The 24,778-nt window shown below is 55.9% G+C and overlaps 1 protein-coding gene across 2 annotated transcripts in view; it reads right to left on the bottom strand.

Annotated features, from left to right (window-relative positions):
* SARDH (sarcosine dehydrogenase) overlaps positions 1 to 24,778 on the bottom strand; it is a 61,079-nt gene that overhangs the window by 6,210 nt on the left and 30,091 nt on the right. For both annotated transcript variants that reach the window (XM_035015506.1, XM_035015505.1), the window contains exons 15-18: positions 22,223 to 22,361; positions 20,602 to 20,715; positions 14,695 to 14,842; positions 10,780 to 10,873 (exon numbers count right to left, since the gene is read on the bottom strand). In XM_035015506.1, the coding sequence (XP_034871397.1) occupies positions 10,780 to 10,873; positions 14,695 to 14,842; positions 20,602 to 20,715; positions 22,223 to 22,361 (495 nt within the window). The remainder of the gene's footprint in view (positions 1 to 10,779; positions 10,874 to 14,694; positions 14,843 to 20,601; positions 20,716 to 22,222; positions 22,362 to 24,778) is intronic.

The following is a 24,778-nucleotide window of genomic DNA, read 5'->3' as shown; positions in this document are numbered from 1 at the left end:
CTCGAAACAAAAGGGACGTAGAGAGAACAGCCAAGTGCAGAGCTCACAGGGATGGAGGAGCTTATCCCATCACTGCCGTGAGCTTAGCTAAGTCCGCCTGTGCAGCTCCTATCTACACAGGAGGGGGCGGAGGCCACTCTCCCAAACACAGACCTGGCTCCTTATAAATCTGACACTTTAATCACATTGCTGCCGAGGGGCTGGATTCTGAAAGCTTTTGAAACAGTGAACATTTGCTCTGAGTTGCCATTTGCCCAGGCCTCTCAAAAAACTCAAAATTGACACAGAAAATGTACTGTTGACATTTCCCTGCTTCCCTAGTGCAAGCCGTGGGCCCCTGACAAAGATTGCCTTGTCAACGGGGTTCTAATTTTAGACAGCCCACGGAGGAACTTGGGGCTCAAAGCCAATCTCATTTTGAAACAGGAAAAATCATTTTTAAAGCTCACCCATTAATGGCCCAAGATTGCAGGTTCATGTCAGACGCACATGCTCCCAGTTAAGTAAGAGGGTCAGCACTGGGGCTCAGCGTGAATTCACCGGGCTCTTCTGTAACTCCCAGGAGCCCCACGAGGCCAAGGGCTGGCAGGCCTGGCTCTCCACTGCACCCTTGTGCTTGGGCCCAGCACACAGTAGGTGCTAAAAAAAATACTTCTTGGATGATGGAGGAAAACAGGGGCAGATGGACCTCTGCTTCTGGCAAAGTGAGGGAAAGAGTCTGGGGAATTCCAGGTGCCTTTCTACATTCACAGAATTACTGGTTCTCGAGACATCCTGCATTTGTCTCCACTAAAGCAGTGGAATTGGGAGAGTCCTCATTTCTTCTGAGTAGGGACATGTAATAAAGGGAGAAAGCTGAGCATGAGGATAACTGGAACATGGGCTCTGGGTCAACCAGACTCATGTGGGTCGACCTCTCCCCGCCTCTGTGCCCCTATCTGATAGATGCATGAGGCCATTGCTTGTGATCATTGAGTTCCTGGGAAGCATGTTGCCTGATTCACAGTCATCTGCCAGTAAAGATTGGGTTGGGCTGACTTTAAAAGCAAGCCCCAAACTGAGGCAAACCCCCTTGCAAAACAGAGCCCCTCTCTTTTACAGGAACCACAGGCCCTGGCTGGAGTCACAAAATCATGGAAGGTCATCAGGAAGGGCCTTAAAGCAGGTCTTATTTAAACCCTTTTCTCACCCTGAAGACCCCCAAAATACTGTTGGAATTAATAAATACATTCAGCTAGGTTGTAGGATACAAAATCAACATACAAAAATCAATGACATTTTTCTACCTTAACAATGAACAATCCAAAAAGGAAATTTTTTCACAGTTCCATTTATAATAGCATCAAAAAGAATAAAATACTTAAAAATAAACCTAACTATGGAGGTGAAACACTGCTACACTAAGACTACAAAACTGTGCTGAAAGAAATGAAAGATGATACGAGTAAATGGAAAGACATCCCATGTTCCTGGACTGGAAAACAATATCATGAAGATATCAATGCTACCCAAAGTGATCTACAGATTCAATGTATCCCTATCAAAATTCCAGGAGTACTTTTTGCAGAAATAGAAAAATCCATCCTAGCTTTCATAGGGAATCTCAAGGGACTTCAAATAGCCAAAACAATCTTGAAGAAGAATAAGGCTGCAGGACTCTCAGTTCCTGATTTCATAACTTACTACAAAGCTCCCATAATCAAAGCAGTGTGGCACTGGCATAAAAGCAGACAAATAAACCAGTGGAAGAGAAAAGAGAGCCCAGAAATAGACGTTCATGTATATGGTCAAGTGATCTTCAACAAGGCTACTGAGACCACTCAATGGGAGAAGAGACAGTCTCTTCAACAAATGGTGTTGGGAAAGCCAGATATCCACATGCAAGAGAATGAACTTGGACCCTTATCTTGCACCATATACAAATTTTAACTCAAATGGATTAAAGACCTAAGACTATACAACTCCCGGGAGAAAACAAGGGAAAGCTTCATGACATTGGACTTGGCAATGACTTCTTGGATTTGACACCAAAGGCACAGGCAACAAAAAGCAAAATTAGTCACATGGGACCACGTCAAGCATGAAAACTTCTGTGCCTCAAAGGAAACAGCCAACAGTAAAAAGGTGACCTACAGAGTGGGAGAAAATTTTTATGAATCATATATCTGATGAGGGATTAGTATCAAGAATACATAAAGAACTCCTACAACTCAACACCAACACAACAAATAACCCAGCTAAGAAATGAGGAAAGGACTTGAACTGATATTTCTCCAAAGATGATCTACAGATGACCAATCAGTATAATGAAAGGAGGGTCATTATCACTAATCCTTAGAAAAATGCAAATCAAAACCGCAATGAAATATGACTTCATACCCATTAGGATGGCTACTATAAACAAAAACAAAAACAAAAACAAAAACAGAAAATAACCAGTGTTAGCAGGGATGTGGATAAATTTGAACCCCTGGGCCCAGCTGGTGCAACTGCTAGGGAAAACAGTGTGGAGGTTCCTCAAAAAAAAATGAAAAATAGAATGAGCACATGTCCAACAATTCTACTTCTGCGTAGATGCCCAAAAGGATTGAAAGCAAGATCTGGAATAGATATTTGCCCACCCATGTTCACAGCAGCATTATTCACAATAGGTAAGAAGTGGAAGCAGCCCATGTGTCCACTGACAGATGAATAAACAAAATGGGGTCTATCCATACAATGGAATATTATTCAACTATTACAAGGAAGGACATCCTGACACCGGCTACAACATGGATGAACCTTGAGGACATGATGCTGAGTGAAATAAGCCGACACGGAGACAAATCCTAATCCACATTCCACTTACATGGAATTAAATTAGTCAAACTCATAGAGACAGAAAGTAGACGGTTGGTTCCCAGGAGCTGGGGGAAGGAGGAATGGGGTTGTTGTTTAATGAGTATAGAGTTTCAGTTTTGCAAGATGAAAAATTTCTGGAAATCTTTTGCACAACAACATGAATATAGTTAACATTACCGAACTACATGCTTAAAAAAGGTTAAGATGGTAAAAACAGAACACGCTTTTCTCCGTGGATGGACACCTAAAACCCAGAGGGACTGGGTGATTTGCACTTTCTTGATGTTCGGGACACCAGGAGCAAGGGGAAGGCAGCAGATGCTGACGCAGGGAGGCAAGGGGCCCGCTGCCTACAGGAGCAGCCAACACCATCCCTGGCGACTGACCTCCCTGAGTCTCTTCTGCAAGCCCTGCATGATATCGGTATGCCCTTCAGAGGCTCCTAGGAGCACTCAACAGAATCGTCCCCATAAAACCCCAGGCAGGTGCTCACCATCGGTGAGGCGGGGCTGTGGGCGTGCCCGTTTTACTGATAAGGAACTGGGGGCTCAGGGGAGAGCAGCCGCTTGCCCCAGGCCCACGGATGTCCTGGGAAATGTTTGCTCATCAGCCCCGGTGGCCGGGGTGTCCCTCTGTAGCATCTATCACTTTCCGTGGTATAAATAGCCCCACGTGGCCGATTTCAGGCCCCTGGCAATTTCACCACTGCTCACCACTCCTCCTATACATTGCACCGCCCGCTCTCCTGCCCGGGCGAGCCCATTCCAGCCACCCGGAGGAAGCCCACGACTGGGAAGCAGCCACGCAAGGGCTCAGCCAGGGTTTCCAACGGTAGCGCACGTGCACAAAGCCGGGAGACACACGCTCCCTGCCCTGGACTGACTCACTTGACTATTTTTGGGTGGTTGGATTTCAGTAAAATTTTGGGTGCTCGGGTGTTAGTAAAGATGTGATTCAGGGGCTTGAGCCCATGCTTGGCGCCTCACTGCCCCCCCGCCAGCTATCTGTGGACATGACTTGAATCCGGGGAGATGCTGGGTCACCGCCCCGGCTCAGATCAAGGGCCACGCAGGTGCCCAGGGCAGGGCAGGCCACGTGGCTCCCGTGGGATGCCCTGGGCATGTGCGTCACCAGAACAAGCCTGGAGTGTGCCTTTCTGGGTAAATATCACAGGAGGGCTCAAGCAGATGCGCCCACAGACACAGGCCAGCTTGTCCAACCTTTTCAGATCACATTAGCTCATGGCAGTTTTACAAGTTTCCAGGCATTTGGTTGTGTAACAGCACCCCCGAAACAGCAGGCACGTCCTCCAGCTCAGCCATCTCTTAAATAAGTGAGGATCCCAGGGCCCCTGGAGGCAGGGGATGGGCAGGGATCTGAGCCTGGTCAGCCCTCTGCCTTGAATCTGCAGGAACGGGGAGGGGTGGGGGAGGTTGGCCATAGGTTCAAGGATCTTCGTGTTCCAAACCCCCTGGAGGCTCCCAAGACATTCTTGATTCTAACAATTTTCTGCTAGTGGGATGTGCAATTTTTCCCAGTGGTCTGCTCCTGAAGGCTAGTGTGCAGTGTTGGGGTCGGTTCCGGTGGTGACAGTGGTAGTAAAGATGAGGGAGGTAATTATGGTAGTAACGAAGGTGGTGATGGTGGTCGTTGGTGGGGGGGGGGGGCAGGGGGAGGGGGGGGGAAAGGGGGGGGGGCAGGGGGGGGGGGATGGTGATGGGGGATGGGGATGGTGGTGAGGATGGTGGTGGGTATGATGGTGGAGGAGGTGGTGGGGATGGGGATAAGGGTGGTGGGGATGGGGATGATGATGGTAGTGAAGATGGTGTAGTGGGCATGATGGTGTTGATGGTGGACGAGGTGGTGGGAATGGCAGGGAGAGTGGTGGGGATGCTGGTGGTAGGGAGAGGGAGTTGAGGGAAAGATGACTGGAAACTAATTTCCAAGAATAAGAATTAATAAAAGGTAGGATATTCAAGTCACATGTCAAGAACTTGACCCTCTCTAAGGATCTGAAAACTCCATAGACTGTCCGACCCTCAGGGTTCCTCTTCCAGGCCCTGGGAAGCCTGGAATGGGCCGCAGACCCTCCCACTACGCTCGACAGTGGAAAGCACTCCTCCCCAGCCAGCCGCCCCTGGAACCACAGATTCCGAGTCACCGATCAGAGTTATGGCTCATCCCTGAGAAAGACAGCTGTCTGCCCCCACAGAGCAAGGCAGGCCTGTTGCGTCAGAATACCCAGCGTTCCCTGCTGAGAAAGGATGGAGTGCCACCCTGGAGGAATTTCTGGAATGTCCGAAGTTCATGCCCCGGGGTCCCTCAGAGCCGTCCAAACTCACCCCAGCCAGGCCTTGACCTGACACTTTCACGGCAAGAAGACAACCCTGTTCCCCGGGGGGACGCCTTCAACAGTGGCTGTGGCCATGCGGATTTCTCCACAGCACCCATGAGACCCGCCCACGGCCCCCTGGCTTTCCAGAGCCACGGCGAATCTGCACAGCTCATGCAAAGTGACTTTAGGCAGCGGCTAAAACTCAACTGGCAAATGCGGGTGCCGTGAAGGCATGCGCGGCCCTGCGCGAGGCTCTGCAGGGAGGCCCGAGCCTCCAATCGGCTAGGTACCCTGTGCAGGTGGGAGAACATTCCATCCTGAACTCAGCGAATCCTCATGTGCCCCTGCAAGCACCTCATACCATCAGGAGAAGAAATTCAATGTCCTTTTGCCCTGAAATTAATTTTCAGAAGAAAATCACTTTATTGCTGTGCCTCGCGACGAGCTTGCAGCCCAGAGCCTGCTGCTTTCCAGAGGGGCCCCCTGTCCCGGGCCGAGGCGCCAGGAACACCATGTCTCCCTTGGTCACCACGCGGGGAGAGCGCTTCCCACCGGGAACCTTGCTGGCCTCGAGGCCAAAACGTGGGAGGTAAGGACATCTGGTCAGTTGGCTGCCAAGGGGACAACTTCCCTCCGCCCCTTGTTCTTCCTCTAGGAATGCAAGCCTCATGGAAGCTTGGGGCCCAAGCATCTTGGGGTGTTATTGCAAAACAAGGACGGCACTCAGCTGGGGACGCCGCTCAGCCAGGGTCATCTGTTGGCCGTGAGTGTGGGTCACGGCGGGCAGGGCCCTGCTCCCCCACCCTCGGCCCGGGTGCAGTCTGGGCTCTGGCCCTCATCATTCCGTGCACTGCAACCAGGGGGCCTTACCCGTTACACAGGCACACATTCTTCTCCTGCATCTGGTTGGCTGGAATCCAGTTACCTCCTGTCGAACTTGGCCCAGCCCACCCTCTGGCCCCAGCGTCCCCTCACACGGAGGGATATGGCGCCAGGATGTGCTGAAGCCAGTGCAAGATATTATTTGGGAGAATAGGAAATCCCCCTGGATTCAGAGAGAATTCAGGCTGTCTGGACAGACTCACAAGACAGCCCAGAAAGGGTTTTAGATATTGTCTAGGCTTTGTGTTGCGGGTGGGGAAACCGAGGCCAGGAGAGGTGGTCCCAGAAGGCCGGGGCGGGCCTAGAAGCCAGGCGTACAGGCCCCCAGCTCTGCTGAACACCGGAGTGACTTTGTTGTTGACCCTTGGGTTCTGTGCTGACCCAGCTCCCACCTCCCCGCCTGCCTGTGAGGCCACCACGGGGCCTGGGGGCAGCCCAGGTCCCCCACAACCTGTGGCCCTGCCCGGCGGACTTCCCCACCCCTCTTACTGGACAGTGAATGCAAAGCCCTTGTGCCCTAGGCTTGGACCATCCTGGACCATCCTGTGGTCTGGGCCACGTGGAGGTCAGCAAAACCCATAACATCAACACTGAGGAAACTAGGCCTTCGCTCCATTTTGCCTAAGCCTCCTTGGCCCTCAGGAGAATGTGGGATCCGGAGGCAGGATCCCGGCGCGTCTGGGGCACCAACCTACCACACCCTTAGCTGCGTCCCATCCTCGAATGTTCCTGCCCCCATGGCCCTCATCTTCAGGAGCTGGGCCCCCCGGGGTCACCCGGGGACTCCCAGCCCCTAGGGGGTCACAGAGCAGGGGGCCTCCAGGTTACTAGATGTGACCTCCAGAGAGCAGCAGAGAGGGGGAGGAGGGGGAGGAGGAGGAAGGATGAGAGGCTCGGAGGCAGAGTTCTGCACAAAGATGCTTCAGCCAGGCACTTACCCAACTGCCCAGCCCCCTAGGGTCCCCACAGCATCTGAGGACAGGGACGCAGGAGTGACCCTGCAGGACAGTGAATCCGTGTGTTTGGAGATGGGCTGTTCTGAGGAGTGAGGCGGCGTCGCCCTGGCCCTGGGTGCTGGTGGGCACGGTCCCCCGCAGGGAACCGCGATGTGCTTCTAGCCGGGCAGGGGAGAGGAAGGAGTCTCTGCTGGCCACCCCGGGGCATGGGTTCCTCTAGTCCTGCCAAGGGGGCCAGGGGGCAGGGGCATGGGGGACCCCGTCCCAGGGCAGACCCCCTCCCCACCCAGCACAGGCAAGCTGCTGCCCAGCCCAGAGGCCCAAGTCACATCCTCTCCACCATCTTGTTGTTCTCACATTTACTTGTCTTGCCAAGACTCTATTCCCCCTCTCAGGAACGTGTTCCTGCCCGACGCAGGGTGCACGGTGCTGCAGAATCCTTCCCGCCCCCACCCCCACCCCAGCAAGGCTGTGAGCCTGGGGAGGGCGGGAGCCCACCTCTTCCACCCCAGAGCCTCCGGGTCAAGCTCTGGGCCCGGCACCTGGGGGGCTCCCAGCCAACGTGTCTGGAATTAATTCTAGAGCCAGGTGGGGGGGTGGGGGGGATCGGGGAGGGCGGAGGTGGGGAGAGGATGCTCAGCACTAGGAATGGATCCTGCAGTTTAGGCTAGAATGCCAGGGCTCAGGTGAGAACCTGGATTGGCCCAATGTGAGCCGAGGGTGCCAGTCTCCCGCAGGCGGGACCCGGCTTGGGAAGCTCTCTACTTTGGTGCCCACTCTCCCCCTGAAGGCCTGGCACAGCACCGGGCATGGGGAGGACACAGAAAATGCCAAATAATGGGTAAGAACACTGCATGGAATGACCCGGAAGGCCAGGACTGTGTACCTGGGACACCTGTCTCTGGGTCTGAGGAATCTGCCTTAGGTCAATAATCAGAGTCATAAAAGGACCACCATCAACGGGGAGCTCCTCACCGGGCTATTCCCAGGACAAGGACTAAGCATGGGCGTTGCTCGAAGAGCTGAGGGAGGATCACACAGGTTTTCAAAGTGGTTCTCGGAGAATATTTAAAGGAACCAGAAAACTGTTACAACTGGGGCACCTGGGTGGCTCAGCCAGTTAGGCGTCTCCCTTGGGCTCAGGTCATGATCCTGGAGTCCCGGGATCGAGTCCCTGCTCAGTCAGGGAGCCTGAGTCTCCCTCTCCCTCTGCCTCTCGTCCTGCTTATACTTTCTCGTGCTCTCTCAAGTGAATAAATAAAATCTTAAAAAAAAAGAAAACTGTTACAACCACCGTCAGAGAATAAAGCTGGGTGCACAAACTGTATTTGTGGATGGTCCTGCTCCTGTTTTAAGCTTCATGGACAGAGATCGGGGAGAGAAGGTTCTGTAAGGCGCACTGAACTGCTGCTGACCTGGGCTTGGCTTCCATCTCCTTGTTCTTGGCTCACAAACGTTCCCAGTGTGATGCCCACCGTCTCTCCAGCCAGACTGCGGCATCTCGTGCTTGGAGAGCTCAAGGGTTGCACCCGAAGGGGTCAGTGAGCTCTGCCTCCAGGCCCCCTGCCCGCTTCACCACCGTGCCACACGCTTACGGCTGGAAACTGAACATTTGTTCACAAAGCAATAAAATCCTTTTTGACAAAGCCAGGAAGTCTGTTCCAGAGGAGACAGTGAGGAGATGCAGCCCCGTGGGTGTCCTGCACCCTGACCCAGGCATCTCAGGGCACCCTTACCTTGTGTCTGGGCCGCCTGTTACCCTAGGGAGGGGTTCCCTCGGTCCGAGACCTGACCCAGCCTGACTCCCAGGCCCAGCCAGACAAGGTGCAGCCAGACCACCACGGGCCAGGCCTAGGGAGGCGGCCAGGGCTGCGTGGGGCCGGCCCCCAGGGGCAGGAGGCAGCTGGAGTCCCCTGGCCAGTAACAAGTCCCGTCCCAGGTGCCTCGTTGGAGCGGCCTGGGCTGGGAAGGGAAGTGCTTCCCACCTGGTCCTCTCTCCCACTACCCCCGAGCCACACACAGGCCGAGCAGATGCCAAGCCTCTCGACTCCCCTTCACACCTCCGCAAGCCAGAACCCAGTCCCCATGGGGACTCACGGCCCAGCTGCAGTCGGGGCCTGCTGGATGCCGGCCAGGGCCTGGGGTCGCGCTGTGCCACTTTCTCAAAACACCTACCCTCTCTGGTCCTGGCAGGCAGCTCTGCACCAAGGAGGCAGGAAGCAAGCTAGACAGAGGAACCCCCCCTGCCCCAGCTTCCTGTCCCTTAGCTCCCTCCGGAGAGGGAAGGCGGGAACAGAGCCCAGCCAGTACTCCCCTGCTCCAGAGCAGCCTTTGTCCCCCACCCTCTCTGGCAGCCCCCCTCGCAGACCTCAGCACACACTGTTGATTTGCTAACAGGACCCAGGCTGGTCCTGGAACTCCAGCCCCCCCGCGGGCCAGGATCCCCCTCCTCACCAACTCCCCTGGCACTTTCCCCACCAAACCCCCAGCGAACATGGAGAAGTGGACAAGGAGAGGAACCCCCCGGCCCAGCTGTCCATCCACCCGTCCCCTGACGGCCACGTCCGTTCTACTGACATGTATTTGTGTGCTTTTCTGTTTGGTTAGCTGAAGGCCTCGGGCAGTCCCTCACCGTCTCCAAGCTCGGTTTCCTACATCAAGAGCTGCTGCAGGGCCTGGGTCAGCTCACCCGGCCACGACTGCAGACAGCCTGACCACCACCGGGATGATCACAGACAAGCAGTTCCCTTCCGGTGAGTCTGCCCTCTGGGGACACTTGTTCCCATCTGGACATATTTTTGGTTGTCACAGCTGGGGGTGCTCCTGGCATGGAATGGGTGGAGGCTAGGGAGGCTGCCAAACACCCTACGAGGCCTGGGACGGCCTCCAACACAGAGTATCTTCCCAAACGTCCACAGTGCCGAGGCTGAGAAACCTCGTCATGGAACCTTCACATCGTTGGGAAGATGACGTGGGCCATGCGTGTGCCGGGAGCCTGGAGCAGTGCCTGGTGCCCACAAGCCCCCGGCACATGGTGGCTGAGGGCACCTTGACCATCTGATCCTCCCCTTGGCCTCGGGGAGTCAGAACGGAGATCAGGATGTTTAACTTCCTGCAAGGACATGGAGGGAAGCGACGGGCTGACCTAGAGCTGGCCCCGGCCCGGCCCCTGGTCTCCGAGGAAGCTTCCAGCCAGAGCCAGGTCCAAGGGAGCCTGACACTGTCCACCATTCCAGAAGCCTTGGGTCCCAGGATCTGGGGTTTCTGGGGCTGGGGTGGGGGGTGCGCACCCCCACCCCACGGAGCAGCCCCTCCTCCTCCTACACCCACAGTGCTGGGCGGGCAGGGGTGGGAGAACACCAGGGAAGGGCAGGCACCTCCTCAGAGGCATGGAGCTCTGCTGTCCCAGCCGTGTCCTATGTGGTGGAAGCCGTACACAGCACCCTGACCCCGGGGGCCTGTGCCTCCGAGGAGGGGGTGTGGCGGGTGGCTGTGCAGGTGACAGGGCCAGGCTCTGTCCTGGCGGAAGCCTGGGAGCAAGGCCCCCAGCAGGTGCCGGGCACTGGACACAGCACCGGGCGGGGTGGGGGGGGCCTGACTTGGACCCGTCAGCCTTCCGAGCTCCCACCAGCTTGTGGGCCGGAACGTCTAGTCCCCACCTCACAGTGGTGGCTTAGGGAAGTCAACAGACTGGGTCCCAAGTCCGAGCCGCAGGCACACTGCCACTGCCCGCAACTCAGGAGACGGCAGCCAGGAGGTACTTACCAGGTGCCCAGCGGCTCTCACCAGCTTGTGGGTGGAGAACGGGAAAGCCTCATTGCTCAGGTCTGCATCAAGCACCTCCTGGAGAATGGCCCGGCTGTGAACAAGAACAAAGTCGGTTAGTCAGTCAGTCAACAAACACTTGCTGAGCACTCCTGGGTGCAGGCCCAGGCCAGGAAGACACTGGGGATACAGCAGTGAGCAGGACGAGTCCCTGAACTCGTAGGGCAGACTGACAAAAGGGTATTCATAAAAGCACACCAAGATGAACACGAGCCAAAAATACAGTCCACTAAAAAAGCCAGGAACAATGATGGGGGCGGTGAGCCCAGCCTGCGCGGAGACCAGACTGACATGGCTCCGGGGGCAGTGACCTAGCCATCTAACGCCCCCAGGTCCCACGGGCAGGAGGCTGGTTTGTGAGCTCCCCGAGGGCAGAGGTTGCTCTCCCACCCCCCGCAGAATCCGGCTATCAGGCTTAGGAGTTTACCTGAGACCTCACTGGGCCCAGAGCCCTCAGTATCCATGGAAACCCTCACTTCCAGGGCCCCTTGCCCCCTGGCCTCCCTCGAGGCCTTAGTTCACTCCTCGGCATAACACCCAGGCCCCCTGCCTCTGTTTAAGCCTTTGTCATCCTTCAGGTCTCGGCTCAGTTGCCACCTCCGCCAGGAAGCCCTTCCTGACTCCCTGAGTTTGGGTCAGGTGTCCTTTATGTGGGTCATGAAGCTCTGATACATTTCCCGACAGGACACCTCTCGCATGGATTGTACTTGCCCCCCCTCCCTAAACCAGGCGCCCTGCGACCACAGGGCTCCTATCCCAACGTGCCTGGCACAGAAGGGCACACGGTAACTAGAACTGATTGACAAGAGCCCAGCTTTGTGCCCCAGGGTGGGCTCCCCGTTGGCAGGAGACAGCCCCGCGCAGGGGTACCAGCAGGTGCTGGGGCTGCAAGGTTCTGCAGCTCAGAAAGCTGCCCACCCTAATTCCACCCCCACGGTGCTGGAGTTGCCCACCCACGCCGGCTCGAGGTGCCCAGCGTGCTGCAGGCTTCCAGTGCCTTATGTAACACACACCCCCGGCACCCACGTGGTGCCAGCCCCCAGAGAACCCATCCCCAGTCTTCCTGGAGCATGTCCTCTCTGCAGCCCCGGGGGCGGCCGGTGTCTTCCTAGCCTGTGTCCCTGCAGGGGAAGGAGCCTCGAGCTGCCGCCCGGGCTCAGGGTTTGAAGGGGCTCAGCAGCGCTAGGGGTAGCTCTGGGCACCAATCTACTGACGGGGCGGGCACACAGGTCTGCTGAACGCGGGCTGGGGCGCAGGAGGCTGTCCCTCCACCAGGGAGGCAGCAGGTGGCGCTGGAGGGCACAGGCCAGAGACGCGGGTTCGAGTCCTGACTCCCCTTACTCACCCCTCGCCCTCACCCCGTCCTCCACGGGGACAGTGATGCCTCCTCCCAGGGCTCTTGTGAGCCAGCAGTGAGAAACTGCAATAGTGATCATTCACTTCTGCCCGGTCTCCCCCAGCCGCACATGGCCACTTGAGTTTAACTGAATTAAAATTAAATATTCAGTCTGGCCAGACTCATGTCAAGGGTTCAGTGGCCACCTACAGCTTAGTGGCTACCGTACTGGACCACCCAATTACGGAACGTTTCCTGAGAGTTCTACCGGACAGCAGGTCACTGAACATGGCCCACGGTCCGGGTGCTGTCTTCCCACCAGACAACTCCGAAGGTCTAGCCCCACCGGGGGAGCTGGCAAGGCTGACCCTCGTGCAGGGACGTGGGGCTGTTGTTGAAGGAGAGGACACTCTGGAGCAGGAAGTTCAGGAATTACCAGGGGGATGAGATGGCTGTCACCGGCACCCGCCTGGAGCTGCTTCTAACGAGGCAGAGGAGGCTGGCCCGTCTCCCCGGGGCCCTGCCTTGATCTGGCTGCCTGCACCCTCCCTCCCCTGCCCACCCGCCTCCCCCACGCTAAAAATAACCCACTGCCAGCTGAGGCGCAGAGGCAAGGGAGTGGAGGCTCCCCCAGGGACCGGCCAGGACCCCCGGCCCCATTCCGCCCACAGACGGGAGCCAGCCGGTCCAGGGAGAGATGAAAACCGCGCCACTGGATCTCCAGGTTCCTCTCCTCCCTTCCTGGCTCCACATGCCCCCACTCAGCCATCCCACAAACCACCCTCGAGGCCACCAGAAGCACCACGCTGCCAAACGTAATGGTCAGTTTCTGGTCCTCATCCCACTTGGATCCACTGGCCACCTGGACACAGCTCAATGCTCCCTCCTTGAAGTCCCAGCTTCTCTGGTCCCTGAGGCTCCTCACACACCTGCTGGCCTCGTCCCCCGCCCGGCATCAAAGACCCTGTTAAAGTCCAAGTCCAACCATGTCTCTGCTCTGCTCAGTCCGCCTCACTTGGGGAAACAGCCCCTGGACCTACAGGTTCTCACCTCCTCTGCTCTCCGAGCGCACCTCCAACTGCCCTGCTCCAGCTGGCCTCCCTGCTTTTCCTCAGACACATGGGCAGGCCCCTGCCACAGGGCCTTTGCACCTGCTGTTTCCTCTGCCTGGAACACCGTCCCTCCAGAGCTCCAAAGCTTGATTCCTCATTTCTTTCCTCCAGGGCTTTGCCCAAATGTTCTCTTAGCGGATGTTGGTCAAACACTTGACAGAAGCCGATCAACATTAAGGTATATGACCTACTCAGATTCTGTACATTCATTCAGCGAGCAGGTCCTGTCCATCTGCCGTGCACCCCTAAGCAATGCCCACACAAAAACAGCTACAACACAGTCTGGGAGGGGAGGTTGGCCCGTCCAGGACCCAGCCGGGGAGCTGCTGGCTTGGTCAGCTCTAAGGCACCCGGGAAAATGGACCCTAGGGCAGGGTCTGAGCGTGCAGCTTGGGGCCCACTCTTCCCTCTCGGCAACCAGCTGTTCCCACCATTTTTCGGGAATACATTCTTCCTTTGACATGTGCCCTTCCTCCCCTGCCTGGACCTGCACCTCTCCAGTCTGGCAGGGTCCACCACTCAAGAGGCATCTCCCCCGCGCCGATGCACACTGGGCTCTGGGGTCAGTGATCGAGCACCTACCTAGCTGTGCCACCCTGGGCAAAGATCTCTACCTCTCTGTGCCTCTGTTTCTTCACCAAAAAGAACAAGAACAATTAGAACCACCTGCAAGGGCTATTAACCGTAGTTTCAGGAGAGGTCGTCACAGGGTTTGGCAAATCACAGGTGTCCATTTGGTGGCTGTTAACACGATCATTCTTCCCCTCTGGTCCCCCACCCCCGAGTCCCTTCCCTGGAGCCCAGCTGGAGGGATCTTTCCAAAGCGCACAGCTGCTCGGACGCCCCTTTGCCTAAGCCCCTTCTGTGGCTCCACGCACAGCCAGCATCTGAGGACCTCGCAGGCTCCGATTCCTCGTGGGCGGGAATGCAGCTCAGCAAATACAGAATGAACGAATGATTGGATCACCCATCTGCAGGCCTAATCACCGGAGGTGATCACGGAGGCTTTTGGGCCCGGGGGGCAGTGGCCTCAGGTCCATACTACTCTCAGCCCCAGTGGCAGGGAGATCCCCAGCCTGGCTATGCCCACTTTGAGATGGCATCAGTATCTCCCAGACTGAGTCAGTGACCCAAAGACACTCCCCCCACCCCCCCACAGGCCCTTCTGTGACCCCTGAGCCCTCAGATGCTGAGTCACCGTATGGTTGAGTCTGATGCTCACAATAAGGGCTTTTCTGTATTCTAGTGCTTTGAAAACGATTTATCTGGCATGGCATCTCTGGGTTCACCAGAGCACCTAGCAAACCAGAACATCCCATTCTGGACCCGCAGTGGTTCTGCCCACAGGACCCGGTTGGAGGAACCCGGGGCTGGGTCCCAGGGGCTGTGCACCCCGCGGCTCCTCACCTGGCCGGGCCCTGGATGCTGATCATGCCCAGGTCCTCAGAGCCGTCGATGAGCTGGCACCGGAATTTCTGATCCTGCAGCACCGTGCTGATGTGAGCCCAGTTGTGCTGGGCCACAGCCCCACCCACGGCCAGGTAGTAGCCATCCCCTGGAAGAGAAGCACCGGACTCAGGATGGCGGGGGCAGCGAGGCGTAGCCCGAGGCCTCTGGGTTGAGGAAATACTTGCTCTTTTCTGGAGAGTGAACCACACAAGCCAGAGCGCCCTGGCAGGGTCCACCACTCAAGAGGCGTCTCCCCCGCGCCGATGCACACTGGGCTCTGGGGTCAGTGATCGAGCACCTACCTAGCTGTGCCACCCTGGGCAAAGATGAGCTGGGCCCCTCCCTGGGGGCCCTGGCTTCTCAGCAGGGGGCGGGGGTTGGAGGCCAGGATGAAGGACCCCGAGGGCTGCACGTGCCAAGGGAGCTCTTTTCTCGGAGAGTCTGAGGCTTTCACCCACTTCTCAAAGGGCTCCTGATCCAGGAAAGGGGAAGAGCTCCCAACACCATCACGCCACAGGGATGCTGCTCCATCTGTCATCAGCGCTGGGCAGGCGTGGACCAGTCTCTTTTCCTCTCTGGCTCTTGTTTCACTCCATACTCCCCTGGCCCCTGATCTCCAGGTCCCCCCTTGGCCATAGCAGGACTTGCTGGGGCCAGGTAACGGGCTGGGCTTTATAGGCAATATCCCCTTGATTCCCAGGGTGCCTGTGTGGCTCAGTCCATTAAGCATCTGCCTTCGGCTCAGGTCATGATCCCAGGGGCCTGGGATTGAGCCTTGCATCAGGCTCCCCGCTCAATGGGGAGTCTGCTTCTCCCTTTCCCTCTGCCCCTGCTCGTGTTCTCTCTCTTGCTTACTCTCTCTCTCAAATAAATAAAATCTTCAAAAAAATATATCCCCTTGATTCCCCCTAGGAGGCTGACACTTGGTCACCACCCCAGGGTTTCAGAAAAGGAGACTGAGGTTCATGGAGGTCACATGGTAGAAAATCTGTCCAGCTCTGAGTCCATGGCCTGAGCCACACTGCCACCGGGTAGGGGTGAATGGAGGGCAGCCCGCCTCAGCCCAGCGTCCTGGGAGAGCCACTGCCCTGGGGAACTGGGACCTGGTTCAGCTGTGGGCCCATCACACAGCCCCTCTGAGCCTCGGTACTCTCATCTGCAACTGAAGGTCGACACATCTCATCTGCAGGGGTGCTGTGCCGGGGCGGGTGGGCTCTCACTGGTCACTTCCCCCCATCTCCCGGAGGAATCAGGGGAGGTGGGCCTGGGGGTGGGGTCCTCCTTCATCTCAGCTGTCTCGGTACCTCCCTGCGCATCCTGCCTCTTTCCTTCCTTCCTCATTAATTCCGACAGGGTCCCCAGCCTCAGAGCAGTGGAACCGGGCAATCCCAGAGCTCCCGGCCACTTCTCCATCTGCACAGTGGGAATGCGACTAGAGCTGGCCTCACGGGCCAGGTGGACACAGCCACCATGGGAGAGGCCCCCAGGAGTGGCCCAGAGCCAGGAGCAGAGCTGGTTCTGCCCTGGGAGGCATCCTCTTCCCAGGGTCCTGCGTGGCAGCTGCTTCTCTCGGCCCTGGACACTGTTGGCTCTGGGCATCGGCCCCCGCAGGCCCAACACCACCCCCGGACCCAGGCATAGCCAGTGGGCACCGGTGGAGATGGCCAGGGGGCTCCTGAGGCTGGAGAATCCTCCTAAGTGCCCTCCTCTGGCCCTTCACAGGGGCTCCCCCACAGCTGTGGTACAGCCCCCCACCATAATTAAAAAGTAGGCACGCCTCACTATCCTTCTCTGGCCAGGGAGGGTGCTGCTGGTGGCCGAGGGCTGGGGATGAAGGGGTACTGGGCCTCTCTGCCTCTCCAAGAGCACCTGCTGTAGGGGCTCTCATCGGAGGTTCCTGGGCTGGGCTGGGGACCACCAACGGAAGGCTGGCACTGGGGCCCTCCTCCCTCTCCCACCCCACAGGGGAAGGAGCAGACGCAGGGGCTGTGGTCCCCACCGCCCTCCTCCCCCCCTCCTCCAGGTGAGCCCTGGGACATTCTTGACCTTGGCACCCCATGTGCTGTGTGCTCTTCTGCTCCCCTAATCCCATTGCCCCTCCAGATCCAACTCAGAGGCCTTAGCCTCCAGGAAGCCCTCCCTGAACACGAGAGCTGCAGGAACTTCTTGGCAAATGGTCAGGCCCTGGGGTCACCCGCGGCCCTGCTGTCTCCTTCATCCTCACATCCCAAAGCCGCCTCTGAGCCCCTTCTCTCTGCGCCCATGGCTGTGGCTCTGTTCGGGCTGCAGCATCTCTGGCTTCGATGGCTGGATCTGTCCCCTCCTGGCCCCAGCCCCCAATCCCATGCCAGTCCAACCTCACCACCTCCCACCCTCACTCCCACAGCCCTCAGGATGGTCTCAAAGTGTTCCCCCGGCCTGACAGAGCCTGCTCCGTGACACCTGCCCCCTCACAAGGCACTTGGTTCTGATACCCTTGGCTCTACTCTTGGGCCAGGACGCATGCTCATCCAGGCCCTCCCACTCACTAGTGCCTTGCAGGACCTGAGCCACTTCCTCATTTTTCCGGATCCAGCTCAAACATCCCCTCCTCTGGGAAGCCCATTTACCCCACCCCAACCCTGCAGAGCACCTCCACCACCTCCCCGCAGTGGCCTGCCCCCTTGCCTGTCCCCACCCCACGATCTCCCTCCAGCCAGGACCCTACCCTGCACGCACCTTTGCATCCTTTGGACCATGGGGCTGGGCAGAAAGGGCTGCTCCCCAAATCCCTGCCACATCCACACTTCGCAGGGATGCTACCCCACCCCCAGGAGGAGCCTGTCTTGGGGAACATGTAAGTCTTGGCACCAGTCCAGCCTGGCCCAGAGGCAGTTCTGTGACTCACTGGCCTCAATTCTTGTCTGAGCCTGTTTTCTCATCTGTAAGATGGGCAGAGCCACACCGGCTCCTATAGGGCTGTTGAGAGCATCCACTGGATAAAAAAAAATCTACTGGCCAGGTTTGATCACGTTTCCTCTCTTTCTCTTTTCTCTTAAAACTGATGAGCACAAAGGGAGACAGAAGCCAAAAAGACAAGTCAGCCCCCAAAGGCCCCCCCACCCCATCCCTGGGCTGAGGACTCTTAAAGGACATTGGAATTGCGACAGTGTCCTCTGACCCAGCCTCCGACACATGCTGTGACTCTCTGAAGCCCCCTGAGTCCCCTCCCTGAAGGACGCGAGTTCCTGGGGCCACCGGTGCCCAAGAGGTGGTGGCGGGTGGACCTGGCATTTTCTGGGCAGCTGTCCATCATCGAAGACCCAAAATGCTTGGTCCTGAGGCCACAGTCAGCCCAGCTCCAGGCCCAGCCCTCAAGCGGACGTGTGGCAGAGAGGGCGGTCAGCGGGCACAGAGTCCAGGGCTCGGCCTCCAGCTGGGGAGCTGGGGGCTGCAGATTGTATTTTCTATTTCTCAGTATTGTTGAAATGCCTCCTACGAGCACGTTTTCCTTTTGTGATATAAAAGATCAAGCAAGATCACGTTTAGGATTGACAGCTGCTTTGTACGCAACCTTGATCGAATGCAAATCACCTCATCCTCTTGACTTACTGGTGATCTGACGTAACAGGTGTAATTAACCCCCGTCTGAAACATGCATATTGAACAGACATGCATATTCATGGCAGGAATGGTACAGTTTTTCAGGCTGAAAATAAAACAAAGTCCGCACGCCGCCGCTTTCTCATGTTTGGCCATGTCCCCGGGCCCGTCAGCACGCTCCAGAGCCTCCCAGGATGTGACGCAGGCGTCCTCGTGCCTCCCTCGCCACGCACACTTCCACTGGCAGGCCGAGCGCCAACCCCTCCCTCCCTCACTCCCAGGCGAACTTGGAGGCACCAGACTCTAGGAAAAACACCTCCCTAAGCATCAGCACCCTTCCCTTCCCTCTGCTCCAGAGCCTGCTCTCCCCCAGCCCTGGCAAGGACCAGGGCCAGGAATCCACCGGAATCATCTTGAAAGGCGTATCATGGGCACACCCTAGGGCAGTGGCTCAGTTTACAAAGGGTTTTCACTACAGCTCCCCGTGGAGGGCACCAGCGAGGTCCCCATGCTCCAGATGGGGAAACTGAGGCTCGGAGCCATGGGCCACAGAGTCAGTCAGTGGCAGGGCCTGGCCCAGGATTTCCGTAGACCCTCTGCACCCTCCCTGGGGTCCCTCTGCCCTGCGGCCCCAGCTCCACTCGCTCTGCAAGGATGGAAGCTATGTCTGTGTCGGGGCCTCCCCTCTCCTCGGGGGTGAGGGCCGCACAAAGCTCCCACCAGCCTTTCTCCAGCCCTGCTGACCTCTCCACCAGCTCTTCCCAGCCCCCTTTCAGGCCAGACGTCACCTCCTCCAGGAAGCCTTCCTCATCCTGGCTCAGCTACTTCCCACAGGCTCCATAGTCCCGCTCTTTTCCACCCCGGTGTTCTAATGGTCTCCTCCTGGCCCGTCTGCCCATACGGTGGTCTGCCCATACCCTGAGATCCTGGAGGTCCCAGCCAGCCCCGTTCACCCCCTGCCTCTGCCTGAGGGTAAAGGCTCCGTTTGAGCACCGGGAGAAGGAAGGGGCAGATGAGCTCGTTCACAAAGCACACGTGCTCTCGCTGAGCCCACTGCATTCCTTACTTCTGCACCGGCAGTGGCAGGAGGGAGGGCCCCCCACGCCCTACCTGCCCCCCAAGCCACCCCGAAGGACTCCATGGCCAGCGGGGCAAACTTGTCCCACCACCCCTACTCCCCACCAGAAATACAAACTCCATGCAGGCCAGAACCTTCTCGGTTGGGTTCCTGACTCCATCCTTGGTGCCTCAAACAGGCCGCACGCTGTGAGTGCTCAGGAACTAGTATTGAAGTCATGCACCTTCCTGACTCAAGCGCGCCTCCTTCTCGCTCCGCCCCCCTCTCCCAGTGCCCAGGCCAGAGCGCCCTCGCCCGCGCCGGGAACCCTGACCGAGTCCCCCGCAGCGTGAGCTGCATTTGTCGGCAGCACAGAGCCAGGCCCGGAGCCAGGGGGCTGCCACCAGCTTCTCAGAACGGGCCAAGCACGTCCAGCCTACTGACCCTTGCCCTGGATGGTGCAGTCAGCCCACGCACAGTCGACACCTTTCTCCTCTGCAAATCCAGCCTCTCAGAGGTGGCAATGGGGCCCCTTCCTGGAGAAGGAGGGTGCTTCCCGCTCTCTGCGACTCTCAGCCACCTCTCTTCTTCCCTATAGTGGAGACTGTTAATAGGACTAAAGATGAGATGGCTCCCGCAGGAACCAGGGGGTAGGGGCGGGGAGTTGAAGTGTTGGGAAGTATCTGGCTCAGTGCAGCAGTCAGTGGGGCTGTGCAGACAGGGAAGACGGGTACTGAGTTAACTGTCCCTGGAGGCATGCAAGCAAACCTGAAGGCACTGCAGAGGGCCACCCAGTAACAGCTTGAGCACTGAACCGCATATCTTCTAAGGACCTGCCCCAGCCGGAGTTGGGGTTCAGCATAGATGAAAGCCGATTCCGCAGAGAGGCTAGTGGCAGAAAGGAGCTAACATCGCCCAGTGGGAGGCACGGCCTTCTCTCCAGCTCACTCTGTTCTGGGCAGACAAGCTGAGCACGCCCACGGTGTGGGCTCAGAAACACCACAGTACGGATGGGTTCAAGGACATAATCACGGAGTACTCACAGCCCAGCATCACTGCCTGAACAAAGCTGACGTTCAGCCTGAACCGAGGCCTCTCATCTCCCCAGCCCTGACCGCTGCGAGCGCACTGGGTAACGGCAGAGCCGCCCGCACCCCGCTCCCCGTCCGGCCCGCCAGCAGCAGCTACAGGCCACAGCACGGCTCAGCCCACGGGGCATCGCTTACCTTCAAAGGCAGGGGCCAGGGCGGAGGCCTGGGGGCTGGGGGCCAGGCGGCTGACGGTCAGGTCACTCTCGGTGCCGCCCCTGTGGTTCAGCATGCAGGTGTACACGGTCGAGCCTGGGGGCAGGAGGAAGATCCAGAGCATGTGAGCCGCTCAGCTCACATGAGTCTGCAGAACCGCGTGACGGGGTGCTCTTGAAAGGTGTCTCCGCACAGTGACACAGTGACACCACGACCCGGTGGCCCAGAGAGGGATGGGCAGGTCCCCCAGCGCTGCCATCCCCCGGGGAGGAAGGATCAAGAGTGGAGCTTCTTTCTTCTTGAAATGCCTCAAGCCGGGACCTGGACTCCCCTCATCCCACCCTCCCACACACCCACCACCATGCTGGAAAGTTCCTAGGAGCAGGGATCCTGTCTCACTCACTCTGGTGCGCCCCTGCTGGCCAAGCAGAGGCTCCTGACGTCTGTTGAATAAGTGACCATACAGATGGATGAATGAAGAGGGGTGAAGGGGAAAGTGGCTGGAGGGGTGCTGGGTGGGGTTGGGGGGCAGATGGCAGCATGTGGATCGGCAGGAGGTTTAAGAGGAGGTGAGCAGAGGGTACGTGGGTGCGTGGGTAAGTGGGCAGCTGGGTTGGCTGGCTGGGGAAATGGTGTAATGGGCCGAATTGTGTCCCCCAATATGATAGCTTGACGTCCCAACCCCATGAACGTGACCTTATTTGGAAATAGGGCTTTGCAGATGCAATCACGTTAAGATGGTCATTATGGTGGGCCCTAATCCAGTATGACTGGTGTCCTTATAAGAAGAAGACGCAGGGAGAAAGAAGCCTGTGTTACATCAGGGCGGAGACTACAGGGATACAGCCACAGCCAAGGAACCCCGAGGACCGTCGGCCCCACCGGGAGCTGGAGAGGCTGCTGAGTGTCCTACCCGTGGTCTCAGAGAGAGCACAGCCCTGCTGCCACCTTGATGATGAGCTTCTAGTCTCTGGAATTGTAGGACAATATGTTTCGATCATTTAAAGCCACCCAGTTTGTGGTGCTTTGTTACAGCAGCCCCAGGGCACTGATACAGATGGGGGTGGGTGAGTTTTTTAGGTGGATGGACACGTAGGTGGAGGGTGGGTAATAAAAAAGGAGATGAATATCCCAAATATTACATGGGACACACCTGTACAAAAACACTGTTCCTTCTTCACTTGAGACTCAAATTTATCTGAGCATCCTGTATTTTCATTTAATTCTGGAAACCCTGTTTGGGGAGAGCATTCCTATGGGGGTAACTAAATGGGCTCCACAGTCTCAGGAGACATTTACTGAAGGCCTGCTGCCTTGTATCCTTTTTGGAACAAAGTAAAGGAGAAGGAAGGAGGGAGGAGGGGAAGGAAGGGCAGGAAGAGGGATGGAGGAAGGTGCTGGGGTCCTAAGGGCTGGGACTTGGCAATGGGGGCAGAAGGGTCTAGATGCAGGGGCATGGGGCCAGCCTCGGGGGCAGAGCCATGAGCTAGAGGAGCCCAGAGTGGACGGGGTCAGCTTGCCAGGGTAGGTACCCAGGGCTGTGCCCATGGAGTTCTTCCTGGCACTGGAGTGGAAAAGGAGCATGGTCCTCTGGAGGTCATACCAGGGGGTCGGCTGACGTCAGCAGAGAAGAGCCAGTCGGCAGCCTTCCTCGCATCCAAGCCCACCAGGTAGAACTTCCCGAAGTAGGACATGTTGAACACAGCAGCGGCCCCTCTGCAGGCTAGACACTCTTTCTTGATCTGAAAAGTTCCAGGGAGGAGGGATGCCATGAGGGCTCTGAGATGTGCGTCCTCGGGAGGATGGGGCGCTGGGCTCTCTGCCGCACACCTGCTCTGAGGCCCCCTTCCCCCTCACAGCTGGAGCACAGCATGCCCATTCTTCTCAAGCATAGGGAACGCTCTCCAGGGAGCTCATACACTATAAAAAAGGCAGTACATTCAAAAGGATTAAGATCACACACAGCATGTTCTTGGACCATAATGGAATTTCATTAGGAGTCAATCGTAGGAGGAAAATTAGAGCGTTCACATATAAGTGACATTAACCCACACACTCCTGAATAACCAAAGGATCAAAGCAAACATTCACAGGGGAATTGGAAAATTCTTGGAGAAGGATGCCCGTGGAAATGTGGTACACGGAAACGGAGGGAACGAAGTCAGGGCCATGCTCCCAGTGCCCTCACACCTGCAAATGCCTCCATGGAGAAGAAGTTCTCAGATCGATGCCTGAGCTTCCCACTTGGAGAAAACTGGAAAAAGAAGAGTGAATTAAACCAGAACAAGCAGAAGGAAAGACATGATAAAGACTAGAATGGAGATAAATGAAATAGGGAATAGAAAAGTTGAGAAAACCAGCAAAGGAAAGTTGGTTCTTTGAAAGGATCAACAAAATCAACAGACCTTCAGTTAGACTCACAAAAAAAACAAGAGAGAGGACTCAGAAGTTCTAAATTGGGAACTAAAGAGGGAATATCACCCACCCTACAGAAATAAAAGGATTATAAGGGGATACCACACATACCCATCCGACAACACGTGAGACAGGAAATGGACAAATTCCTAGAAAGACACAAGTAACTAAAGCTAAAGAAGAAACAGAAAATCTGAATAGATCCATAACAAAAAGAGATTGGGTTAGTAATTTAAAACTCCCTATAAAGAAAATCCCTGGCCCAGACGGCTTCACTGGTGAATTCTATCAAACATTAGAAGAAGAATTAACACCGAGTCTTTGCAAAACTCAAAAAAATAGAAGAGTAGGAAATACTTGTTCCATGAGGCCAGCATCACCCTAATGCCAAAATCAGACAAAGACCACCAGACAAAGACTCGTAAGAAAACGAAGCCAATATCCCTCATGAAAATAGATACAAATGCCCTCAACAAAATACTAGTGAACCAAATCCAACAACATGTAAAAAGGAATACACACCATGATCAAGAGGGATTTCTCCTGGGAATGGGAGGTTGGTTGGGCATCCCCAGATCAACTGATGGAATGTGCCATACTAATAAACACAAAACAGAAACTATGTGATCATCCCTATAAATGCTGAGAAAGTATTTGATAGAATCCAACATCCTTCATCATGAAAATATTCAATAATCTAGGAATAGGAAGGAACTTCCTCGACCTGATTAAAAGCATGTGCAAAAATTCCACGGCTGACATACGATAGCAGGGAAAGACTGAAAACGTTCCTCCTAAGATCAGAAACAAGACAGCTGTTTGCTACTTCTGCTCAGCATCGTACTGGAGGTTCTAACCAGGGCAGCACTTAGGCAAGAAAAAGTAATAAAAGGCATCAAGCTTGGAAAAGAAGAGTAAAATGATCTCTATTTGCAGATGACATGATCCTGCATATAGAAAATCCTAGGAACCCACTAAAACACTATTACAACTAACAAAATAGTTCAACAAGATAGCAGGATACAAGGTCAATGTACAACAGACAAATAAAAACTATTGTTTTGTTTTTCATTTCACTGACGGTGGACAATCAAAAATGAAATTAAGAAAATGATTCCACTTAACATCATCAAAAAGAATTTATAGATACTTACGAATAAATTTAACAAAAGTGCAGAACTTGTACTCTAAACACTTGGCAAATATTTTCGAAAGAAACTGCAGAAGACCTAAATGAATGGAAAGACATCCCATGTTTATAAAACGAAGACTTGACTAGTGCTAAGATGACAATGCTCTCCAAATTGATCCAGATTCCACACAATCCCCATTAAAACTGCAGCTGGCTTCTTGGCAGAAATTGACAAACTGATCCTAAAATTCATACAGAAATGCAAAGGACGCAGAACACTTAAAACAATTTTGAGAAAAAAGAACAAAGCTGGGAAACTCACGCTTCCCAATTTAAAGATTCACTACAAAACTACTGTAATCAAGACAGAGGGGCACTAACACAGGATATAAATATAGATCACTGGAATCTGGTTGACAGTCCAGAAATAAGCCCTCATGTTTATGGTCCACTGACTCCCCACAAGAATGCCAAGGCCATGGCAAGGCGGGGGGAAGCAACAATCTTCAAAACATGGTACTGACAAAGCTGGACGGCCACATGCAAGGAAGGAAGTTGGAGCCCTTCCTCACACCACATACAAACCTTAGTTCACCAACACTGTTAGTATCT

The sequence above is a fragment of the Mirounga leonina genome, unplaced genomic scaffold, assembly GCF_011800145.1.
Source record: "Mirounga leonina isolate KUSES-001 unplaced genomic scaffold, KU_Mleo_1.0 Mir_170, whole genome shotgun sequence".
Lineage (NCBI taxonomy): Eukaryota > Metazoa > Chordata > Mammalia > Carnivora > Phocidae > Mirounga > Mirounga leonina.
Note: the sequence above shows the minus strand (reverse complement) of the source record. Positions and strands in the feature narration are given on the sequence as shown.